Genomic DNA, 12,338 nt, shown 5'->3' with positions numbered 1-12,338 from the left:
ATGCGTTAAATGCCCCTGACGTATGTATATGCCTTTCCGAAGTATGCACTATCAAGGGCCTATTTTGTGAAAATTTAGACATAATGTGAAAATTGAAAGTTACATTAAAAAATCAACACCAATGTAAAATAAGAGATTATTTTTAAAAAATTACTACACTACAAATAAAAATCATTTATGACTGGAAAATTTTTATATATTTTTCCCCATATAATAAAAATAATTTGGCTATTGTTAAATTTCGAGCTTAAAATTGTATTCAAAATCCATTGTCCATAGTTAAATTTCAACTAGCATTTAACAGTTCTAGAATTAAAAGTTATTTTCATTAGGAGAACATTTTCGACTAGGTAATACAGGAAAAGTTTCATAGGGAAAAAAAATTTCATAAAAAAATAAAGGTCTGTTAGAATAAATTTGTTGTAAAGATAATGTTCGAATGTTTAGACTGATGTTCGCATTTTGACTTCCAATATAGTTTATAGATAGAGAACCTCGTTGTTTCATTTTAAAAAAAAACTCTGGGATTTATAGCTTTGTATGGAAATACAAAAACAAAATTTTAAGTGGCGGAGAATCTTAGAACTTGCTTTTTTTAAACCAAATTTCATTTTTAAAAAAAACTCTGGGATTTATAGCTTTTTATGGAAATACAAAAACAAAATTTTAAGTGGCGGAGAATCTTAGAACTTGCTTTTTTTAAACCAAATTTCATTTTTAAAAAAAACTCTGGGATTTATAGCTTTGTATGGAAATACAAAAACAAAATTTTAAGTGGCGGAGAATCTTAGAACTTGCTTTTTTTAAACCAAATTTCATTTTTAAAAAAAACTCTGGGATTTATAGCTTTGTATGGAAATACAAAAACAAAATTTTAAGTGGCGGAGAATCTTAGAACTTGCTTTTTTTAAACCAAATTTCATTTTTAAAAAAAACTCTGGGATTTATAGCTTTTTATGGAAATACAAAAACAAAATTTTAAGTGGCGGAGAATCTTAGAACTTGCTTTTTTTAAACCAAATTTCATTTTTAAAAAAAACTCTGGGATTTATAGCTTTGTATGGAAATACAAAAACAAAATTTTAAGTGGCGGAGAATCTTAGAACTTGCTTTTTTTAAACCAAATTTCATTTTTAAAAAAAACTCTGGGATTTATAGCTTTGTATGGAAATACAAAAACAAAATTTTAAGTGGCGGAGAATCTTAGAACTTGCTTTTTTTAAACCAAATTTCATTTTTAAAAAAAACTCTGGGATTTATAGCTTTGTATGGAAATACAAAAACAAAATTTTAAGTGGCGGAGAATCTTAGAACTTGCTTTTTTTAAACCAAATTTCATTTTTAAAAAAAACTCTGGGATTTATAGCTTTGTATGGAAATACAAAAACAAAATTTTAAGTGGCGGAGAATCTTAGAACTTGCTTTTTTTAAACCAAATTTCATTTTTAAAAAAAACTCTGGGATTTATAGCTTTTTATGGAAATACAAAAACAAAATTTTAAGTGGCGGAGAATCTTAGAACTTGCTTTTTTTAAACCAAATTTCATTTTTAAAAAAAACTCTGGGATTTATAGCTTTGTATGGAAATACAAAAACAAAATTTTAAGTGGCGGAGAATCTTAGAACTTGCTTTTTTTAAACCAAATTTCATTTTTAAAAAAAACTCTGGGATTTATAGCTTTGTATGGAAATACAAAAACAAAATTTTAAGTGGCGGAGAATCTTAGAACTTGCTTTTTTTAAACCAAATTTCATTTTTAAAAAAAACTCTGGGATTTATAGCTTTGTATGGAAATACAAAAACAAAATTTTAAGTGGCGGAGAATCTTAGAACTTGCTTTTTTTAAACCAAATTTCATTTTTAAAAAAAACTCTGGGATTTATAGCTTTGTATGGAAATACAAAAACAAAATTTTAAGTGGCGGAGAATCTTAGAACTTGCTTTTTTTAAACCAAATTTCATTTTTAAAAAAAACTCTGGGATTTATAGCTTTTTATGGAAATACAAAAACAAAATTTTAAGTGGCGGAGAATCTTAGAACTTGCTTTTTTTAAACCAAATTTCATTTTTAAAAAAAACTCTGGGATTTATAGCTTTGTATGGAAATACAAAAACAAAATTTTAAGTGGCGGAGAATCTTAGAACTTGCTTTTTTTAAACCAAATTTCATTTTTAAAAAAAACTCTGGGATTTATAGCTTTGTATGGAAATACAAAAACAAAATTTTAAGTGGCGGAGAATCTTAGAACTTGCTTTTTTTAAACCAAATTTCATTTTTAAAAAAAACTCTGGGATTTATAGCTTTTTATGGAAATACAAAAACAAAATTTTAAGTGGCGGAGAATCTTAGAACTTGCTTTTTTTAAACCAAATTTCATTTTTAAAAAAAACTCTGGGATTTATAGCTTTGTATGGAAATACAAAAACAAAATTTTAAGTGGCGGAGAATCTTAGAACTTGCTTTTTTTAAACCAAATTTCATTTTTAAAAAAAACTCTGGGATTTATAGCTTTTTATGGAAATACAAAAACAAAATTTTAAGTGGTGGAGAATCTTAGAACTTGCTTTTTTTAAAGCATTTTGTGAAACTACCGTTTTTTTCTATAGTTGAATTTGCGAAGGTACCAATAAACGGTAGTAAATATGCCCTGGACAGACCCCTGATTGTGCAATGCTTGCTTCGTGCTGCTATCAATAAAACTACTCCCAGTTTTGAGAAGTAATAAAATGACCTTGAGAGAGTGTTTTCAAAGGATTTCAGACGAGAGGGATAGAAGGAGAAGTTTCTAGAAAATAAATCTCAGTTGTGCAGTTATTGCTTGTGCTTCTTTTGAGTAGTACATGCTTTTTTACTTTCCTTTCGCTTTGCGACATTTTTGTCTCCGTGTGTAATAAAGTTTTTATTTTATGTACAAATATGTCTGAGAATGAATTAGATTATCATTTTCGGGGTCAGAAACTTCGGAATATAATATCACTTCAGATGAAGAGGGTTCTGACTGTGAATATCAATCTTTTATTATTATACTGTTATACTTTAAATTTTGTAATTTGTTTTCTTATATTTTTTTTTTTGCAATAAAAGTAAATAGTTTTTAGATTGTTAAGTCAAGGTTGCCACAGTAAAAAATGAACCAAATAGTTGCTTTTAGTAGCCTCAAGTATGAAAATAATTGCCTAAAACAATGAAAATAGTTGCCTGAACAGGAACAAAAATCTATCAAATAACTAAAATTATAGCTTTATTGAAAAATACTATGACTAGGACTGGGTGATGTCAGAAATTTTAAATTGTGATACATCGTCAGTTAGACATCGCGTTAAAGTGATGTATCGCAATTTAGCATATGTTCAAAAATTACCTATGGGAAATCTTTCAATCAATCAAAAATTAATAAAAAGGAATAAATCTATTATGAAAGAAAATATTAATTCTAAACATATTCTATTATGACCCCAAGCTTTATTTCATTTTTCTTGAATTAAAAATAATTTAAGATTTATTGTTTTGTTAAAAAAAAAAAAAAACGAAAGTGGAAAACAAACCAAAGGCTGAAAACAGTAGCAAATAGTCGCATTTTAGTCGCCTGTGGCAACCCTGTTAAGTGTGCCTTTTCACTTTCTCCAATGCACACTAAAACTATGGTTGGCTCTGTAGAAACCTGTGGAACTAACTAGGGGGAGTGGGTGCATATCGAAATATTCCTTGCCAGGCAAGGGGTTAATAATACAGTATTTTTATTTAATAGAACTATATTAGTAAACGTTTTTTTTTCCCAGTCAAATAGGTATAAAGATATTTTATTTTAAAATTCAGTCCCCTTAATAGTAATGACATGTAATTGAAAAAACGGCACAAGTATTTCACAATAAAGTGATAAATTTCGAGAAAAGTGAATTGACAACTATTTTCTTTCAACTGTCAATGCTATGAAATGCTAATGAAAACTAAAACAAAATTTCATAAAAAATGCTAAAAATATAAAAATCTCTATGTTGAATTTTTGCTTTGCAGTCGATTTTTCTATTGCAGGTACCTTTTTTTTCTTATATACATTTGTACAAAGCGGTCACTCTTTTAGAATCACTAAACAATTTCCCACCGATCTTAGAAGTCGATTTCCTTGATTCCTTTCTAAGACTCTCTCCTGACTCCATTTACGTTATCATATTATATTTTTCCTGCCCCTCTGATAACATTGCACTTTTTTTTTTCTTTTTTTTTTTGTTAGAAGTGGAAGCCATGACAATCAAATTAAACTACACAAGAAAGACAAATGTTATAACGTAAATTACAATTTTCAAAATTTTTTTTTAGATAAATCAATAGAACAAACTTCTGCTGACAAAATGTTTGTTTGTTACTAGATTTTATGTAGACATATGGTAGTGTTTTTTATTTTGACAGTCTCATGTAAGCTAATTTATGACATTTTATTATTAAATTAGTTTAAAAAAAGTTTTTAACAAAAATCAAGGTTGCCACAGTAAAAAATGAACAAAAATAGTTGATTTTAGTAGCCTCAAGCATGAAAAATAGCTGCCTAAAACTATGAAAATAGTTGCCTGAACAGGAACAAAAATTTATCAAAAATAGTAGCCAAATAATTAAAATTGTAGCTTAATTGTCAAATACTATGATAAGGACTGGTTGATGTCAGTTTTAAATCGTGATACATCGTCCATTAGACATCGCGATTTAGCATATGTTCAGAAATTATCTATGGGAAATCAATCAAAAATAAATAAAAAGGAATAAATCCAAAATATAAATACAAAAGAAAATATTAATTCTAAACATATTCTACTATAATATTAATATCATTGCTTGATTTTTTCAATTAAAATAATAAAGAAGTCAAAGTAAAAGCAAACCCAAGATTTATTTCATTTTTCTTAAATTAAAAATGATTTAAGATTTATTGGTTTAAAAATAATAATACTGTAACAAAATATTTTACATACGTGCATTAAAATTAAAAGAAAAAAAATGAAAGTAGAAAACAAACCAAAGAAATGTTCACTTTAGAAAAAAAATTATTTTTTTAAAATTATTTGTTGGAAAAAAAAACCATGCTTTTGAAACATCATTACACCCTCTTTTATTCAATTATTTAAAATAATATAAAGTAGTACTAACTAATGGTCAAATTCTGTACTGAATAAATGCAAATATATATTTACTTATTTATTATTATTTTTGTTCTTGAAAATAAAATTGACTAAAGATTTATTTCTTTAAAAATGACACTGACTATCTAACAAATTATAAAACAAACAAGTATTGAAAGAATTTTAATAAAATTTTAAAAAAAAAAAAATACTATAAGTACTAATGTTAAATTATTACAAAGAATCCAAACATTACTAAACTCTTTATTTAATTTTTTTAAAAAATTTTGTTTTTTAACTAATAGCCAAATTTTTGTTAAAACTTTGTTTTCAGTTTCTCAAAAATAAAAGCAAATTAAATAAAGGTAAGCTTTATTTTAATTTTTTTATAAATAAAAACAACTGAATATTTATTGGTTTAAAAATAATCAAATTATTATACTTACCTACATTAAATTAATTTAAAAAAAAACTAACTATTTATAACAAAATTAAGTACAAAATGCCCCTATTAAATTGTATCGCTTAAAATGAAAAATAATAATTGAAAAAAAACCAAAGAAGAAACTTTTTTAATTTATATTTTCCTTTCATTGGTCTATTGAGTTCAGAACGAAAGTTTAAGATAACAGTGATTGTGCAGCAATTGCAAAGTAACAGTAGGTCTACGAAAAATAAGTATAAGTATAAAAATAACTTCGCTAAGAGTAAAAAAGTCTCCCAATAGTCGTCTATTCCTGAAAATAGTTGCTTTTTTTTAGCCTTTTCAGGCAAAAAAAGTCGCCTAAGGCCGAAAATAGTAGCAAATAGTTGCATTTTAGTAGCCTGTGGCAACCCTGAAAAATTGAATAGGAGCATGAGTTAATAAAAAAACATAACATAACAATTATGAAACATAACAACAAAAATAACTTTGGAATCCACTCTGTCAACAGAAATATTCAGATGAAACAGGTTTGGATATTCGAGGTTTTACTGTAATATGATAAATAAGTAAGGTATAAAAAAAAATTTAAACTCACCAAGCGTTCAGCTTCCTGAACTGTTCTATTATCGATTGGCCTACCAACTATTTTATTTAAGGGGATAACTGTACATCTTCTTTTCAACTGACCATTATTAAGCAGTTGTTTTCCCACTTTTTCATCATCGACTATCACGTTATATAGCTGTGAAGATGCAAAATTTAAGGTGATTATAATGCATTTGGAACAAATATAGTAAAAGTAAATACTCCCGTAAAATTTCATTCGTAAGTGAGTATATTAAAATCACATACTCCCTTAAAATTCATTTATAAACATATATGTTAAAAGTATATATTCCCTTAAAATCCAATTGTAAACAAATATATTAAAAGTACATACAAGATGCAAATTTATTATTAAAAAAGTTGTAAAATTGATTTTTTTTGTATGTAGAATAAATTTCAATAATACAGTTGTAATAATAATGTGAAAAATGTAGATAATATGCATAATAATAGAATATATAATTTTAAAAATATGTGAGAAACAAATTTAAAAATTCTATAAGATCTGACAATCAAGATAGCAACTCTTCAGACAAAACATTAATTACTTGAGGCTTTCTGAGTAAAATTCAAAAACTTCATATCCAATTTATTACAATTAAAATGCAAATATATTAGAAAATTTATACAGGTTTCGTAGCAGGTCAGCACATTTTTTTTAAAGACAAAACCAGAACAATTTTTTAAACAGTTTTACCTATATATATTGGACTGATTTTAAAAAAGGTATGATTTATTTTTAAAAGAAAGAATAATGAGTATAATTTGCTCAGCTCTACCTAAGTGGATTAAAAGCAAATTTTACTGCAAAAGAATAATAAGATAGTTTTTTTTTCAGAATTACTTTGTTTAAAAGAGAAAGTTTTAACAAGTTAGAGTAGGAGAGCACAACCACTTTTTATTAAGGGCCACTAGTATTGCAGGTTGAGATGCAGGCCTAAGTATTTAGACATATTGACAGCAATTATGATAATTTTAGTATAAACATTAGTGTTCAGACACACTTTTTTCTATCAGTGAAATGAGTAACATATTTGCATAAAATTAAATTCTTTTAAGCATTAAAATTTGTTCAAAATTGAAAAATACGAAACTGATACTAGTTAGACATTTCAAAAAATTATTTCCTTATCAAATAACAGATTTATAGAACAAAATACAAAGATGGGGAAAAGCTTCAGGTGGAGTTTTTATCACATGACATGACACAAAAGTTTATTTTAAATTAAATTAACTGTGATTTCAAAGAAACGCATTATAACTCAAAATAAGAATCAACATTCAGTTGGTTAGATCAGTATATTTTGACTTTGTGTCATTTATAACTAGTGAAATATAAGAAAGATTAAGAATGTTAAATCTTAAACAATTTTTTAAGCTACAAAAAATTAGAAGAAAAATTAAAAAACAATTTAAAAATCCACATTCAAATTTCATGTGTTCTAATTTAAGTCAAAATATTTTTTAAAAATATAAAAATTATTAAACAAAAATTAGTGGTAATGAGTAACTGCAAAAGAAAAAAAAATTATATCCCACATCTTATCTTAGAGATGCCAGATTCAAATGCCAAATATGATTTAAAAACTAACAATTAGCAAGCACACTCCTTGAAAGTGATAAATTAAAAAATGGGCTTATAAGGAAACATTGTGGTGTTTTCATAACAAGCAAGTCTTAAAAGAAACTGTGTAACTTATATTACAGAGAGTCAAAATTTACTTTTCCTCCAGCAGTAAGTTCCAATGCTATAGCCTCTTTACAGTCCTTGATTCCAATCTGCATGCAAACAGGGCCTCGGACTTGGTTACGGTTGAAATTCTTTACAGGATCAGCATAATCAAAAGAACACTGAGGATGTCTGGAATCATTAAAAAATGCAATTTTAATTATGAATACAAATAGCATGCTTATTTAAAAAAAATATTTTAAACGTGCTACGAAATGCATTTATACAAATGAAAAAGATGCTATGATAAAGTTATAAAAAAAATTCTAAATTTGTTAGCAGTTAATTTGTAGTCACAGTTTTGCTGTTTCAGACTAATCCTGTTGCCTTACACATTGTCTTTAGTACTAAATATGCTTTAACCGGTACCCTTAGTACTAAATATGCTTTAACCGGTACCCTTAGTATTAAATATGCTTTAACTGGTACCCTTACCAAGTTCTAAGTTGAAATTTTAATTTTTTGATGTGTAAAAAATCTTTAATTTACCATCAGTTTACTATCCCAAATTATCTGGGGAAAATGAAAAAAGTCAAATATTAGTCTTTGTATATGATCACATCTTCATCATCTGAAAAATTATTTGCATTACTTTCACTTTGGCTCGAGAATGAAATTTTTTTTTACTCCTTTTTCTACGTAAATTCATTAACTATCGCATATACAATTGTACAAAACACGTCTGCAGTCCCACAAATAGCAAAACTCCCAAACAAATATTGGCCAACTTCCAATCACAGCAGACTATTATTATTTTTTGTTTTGCTTCCTGCCGAATAAAAACGTGATAAAATAAAACGTGTTGACGAATTCTGCTACTCCCGAGTTTACTCGGGATAATAAATATTTGCAATAAACACATACCCGACTTAACTCAGGATAATCAAGGAACCGGTAAAGAGCTTGCTGCTTCACAACTTCAATTTGAATCTTAGACCAGGTATTAAAATAAACAGGTTTCCACATTTTTTCAGGAGTTACCACCAGGGAGAAAAATAAAATTATGCAGATCGTGCACTAACTCATTGTGTTGCACTAATCTTAGTCGAAATTATTTATTTGCACCCAAAACATAATTCAAATTAAAGGTTTGCTTTTAAAAAGATAGTTCGCTTACATCTTTTATACAACTAAAACAAAAAATAAAGGAAAATTTTCCATTTTATCACCTAATCCAGTAAATTCATTAAACAAAAGGTATAACTTGCGAAAATTACCTTCCAGTAGTATATGGGGGGGGGGGCTACAGGACACTTTGCCCCTTCCTCATATACTACTATTAATTTCCTATTTTTAAAAAAATTTAAAATAGACCTATATTTTGCATTTTTATATGAAATATTAAACAAAATCAGCATATTTAAAAATTCTTATTTTTTATATTAATAATTTTTATTTTATTAATAATCCTGTATTTTATATGACTTTAGTAATCAAAATTCTTATTTTTATAGCAATAAAATTTAAAATATCATTTTTTATTTTACATGCAAATCATAATCGTAATATTTATTTTTACCTTTAAAATCAAAAATATATTTTCCACTATTAATTTTTCTTATAGCTTTATCAGATAATTCCTCTTGACATTTCGAGAGATAAAAATCTTTCTCATCATTGTCTACTTCTAATCTAGCTACAATAGAGTCACCGTATTTTGTATTTATTTTTCTCAGCGATATTAAATTATATTTACCTATCTCGAGTTCATTTAATTTGTATGTTTCAGGAAATCGTTTGAGGCTATTGAATTCTTCCATTTATTTAGAAACATTTTTTGCAATATAATTTCTGTAATACATACACTTGTATAACGAACATCCAGGTCCTAAAATTTTAGTACATTTAGGTACATCAATGTCAATAGATGGTATATTCAATTCATCTAATATCTCTTTTTCTAAAATACCTCCTTTATAAGCAAATGTACCACCATATAGTTGATATAGGTTATTTATATAATTTTCTACGTCTTGATGATTTATCCATAAACTATTCTTATTTCTATTAAATCTTAATCCGTGTACTTCTGAAGTGCATTTACGTACAATCTTCAATTCTTGATCATTCAATTCACAATTAGGTGTAAATACGCCAATATATTCACCGATTGGTAAATTTAAATGAACCCATCCTATCTCTCTTACAATCTTACGATTGGGAAAAATAAATCCCTAAATGTTTAGGATAACTGTAATCCATTTATTAAGAAACATTTTTAGAATACTTTTTTTAGGCAAAAAAGCCTTACAGTTATTTTTACTACCTATAAATGGGTAAAGTCGAAGAAGAGAGAAATAAAAAGTTGGTAGAGCAATTGAAAAATGATATAAAGTTGGTTAAATTACAAGCAGAAATTCGAAAAAATAATGAAATGAAATTAGAAGTAGATATAGGAATACAGAAATCATTGGCAGAATTTCACGAACCTGTACTTCATCAAATGGAAAAACTAGAAACTTCTAGACAACAACATTTGATGGGTATAAAAGATGCCGTCGATGATTTATCTTTAACTATGAATGACTTTAATAAAACTTTACCACAGATAGAGAATCAGTCAGAGGAAGATTATACTGAAGATGTAGGAAGTATGTTTTTAAAAATAGATCCAGACAGAGATGTGGAAGAGATGTGAATTTGAATTACCTTCAATAATGTGAAATAAAACTGATAAAGAAATTGATGAAGTTATCTATAGGGCGAAAGAATACAGAGATAAATTTAAAAGAGAAAGGAAATAAAAGTAAAAATAAAAATTTTGCAAATAAAGAAAAGAAAGTTGAATATCAAAAAAAGATTGACATTGCTGATAATAAGATGAGTATGATGAAAATATATATAGATGCTTTATCAGCTATTAAACAAGCTAGACATTACACAGGAAAAGGTTTAGAAGATAAATTGAAAATTTTAGCTGATTTGACAGATAAAATTTGTAAAGGTTCTAAAAGTAAAAAATTTTATAATAAAACTGTAGATTTGTTGGATTCACTATTAAGAGAGGGAACTATGACAAATGATCAGGTAAAGGAATACTATAAGATATTTCTTAGTAAATAAATGATTGTAAAAAAAGTATACTTGAGCGACAGTCAGATTTCTAAATTGAAATCAGCTTATAAAAATGGTGAAGAAGTTAGTTTACAAATAGATAAAAGTAAAGCACCCAACTTTGATTTACATTTAACAGTTACGCGAATTAACCAAATTGATAAAGGTAAAAGAATTAAAATATCAAAGACTCAACTGAAAAAAAATGGAGGGTTTTTACCATTTTTAGTGCCTTTACTTTCTACTTTAGCATTAGGAGCAGCTAGTGGTGCAGCTGGTTGGGGTACTAAAAAAGTGTTGGACAAAATTTCTGGATCAGGTAAAAAAAAAAAAAACCTTGTGGAAAGGGAGTCTATCAACCCTGGGAATATCCAACAAAATGATTGAAAATGACATGAAAGGTGAAAAAGGTTTCAGAGGTGTGTTTACTTCAGATTTATTACCAAAAACAAATTAAAAAATTTGAAAACGGTATTATAAATTTAGATATTTCTACAGGTCCTGGCACTCATTGGGTTTGTTATTATAACGATCCTAAATACTCTTTTATAGAATACTTTGATCCTTTTGGAGAATATGAATATAACACTATAAAAATAAAAAATGATTTTCTTCCTAAAAATATACAAAATTATTTAAATACTTCAACAACAAAAAAAAGAAATACGTTATAACAATAATGTCTTACAAAGCCCCAGTTCTGTAAAATGTGGTTTTTACTGCATGAAATATATAACTGAAAGAAATAAAAATAAATCTCCTATCGATGTCTTATATTCATTTACACAAGAGCCTAGTGATTATAATGAAAAAATTGTTCTTTATAAATGAAGTATATTATTTTAGATTCAAAAAACGTAAATAAATCTGAAGATTTCACCATTGAGTATTCGAGACCTTTTCATTTTACAAAGATAGCTCTTCAGTCTTTTTCAATGTATATTTCATGGAATAATATTACGGAGAAAAACAATAAATTTTCATACTTTGACGGAGCCAAATGGGAAGATTTTATTATTCCAAATGGTCATTACAATATAAGAGGTTTGAATCGATATATGGTCAAAATCTTTAGAAATGATCCACCTATATTATTTGGAATAATCGAAAAAATACAAAGATTTAGTATTAAACTTAAAAAGAATTATAAAATTGATTTAACTAAAAGTGAATTGTACAAAATTTTAGGATTTGAACCTAAAATATATGAAGAGGAAGAGCAAGAAGGTAAATTTATTGCTGATATAGCTAATGGTAATGATAATATTTATATTCACTGTGATATAGTGGATGGTGCTTATATAAATCAGTTTCAATCTCAAGTCATTTATTCTTTCACATCTTCAAATCCACCTGGAAGTTTATATTTTAAAGATTTTGATAAACTCATATTTTTCCCCGTTAAATCT

The 12,338-nt window shown here is 26.6% G+C and overlaps 1 protein-coding gene across 2 annotated transcripts in view; it reads right to left on the bottom strand.

Annotated features, from left to right (window-relative positions):
• Positions 1-12,338, bottom strand: part of SMC2 (structural maintenance of chromosomes 2) — an 87,873-nt gene that overhangs the window by 35,801 nt on the left and 39,734 nt on the right. For both annotated transcript variants that reach the window (XM_087150156.1, XM_087150167.1), the window contains exons 11-12: positions 7,869-8,007; positions 6,136-6,282 (exon numbers count right to left, since the gene is read on the bottom strand). In XM_087150156.1, coding sequence (XP_087006282.1) covers positions 6,136-6,282; positions 7,869-8,007 — 286 coding nt within the window. The remainder of the gene's footprint in view (positions 1-6,135; positions 6,283-7,868; positions 8,008-12,338) is intronic.

Source organism: Parasteatoda tepidariorum, chromosome 1, assembly GCF_982258835.1.
Source record: "Parasteatoda tepidariorum strain Cologne lab strain chromosome 1, Ptep-v5.0, whole genome shotgun sequence".
Classification (NCBI taxonomy): Eukaryota; Metazoa; Arthropoda; class Arachnida; order Araneae; family Theridiidae; genus Parasteatoda; species Parasteatoda tepidariorum.
The sequence above is the reverse complement of the archived record's forward strand: the minus strand, read 5'-3'. Positions and strand labels throughout refer to the sequence as shown.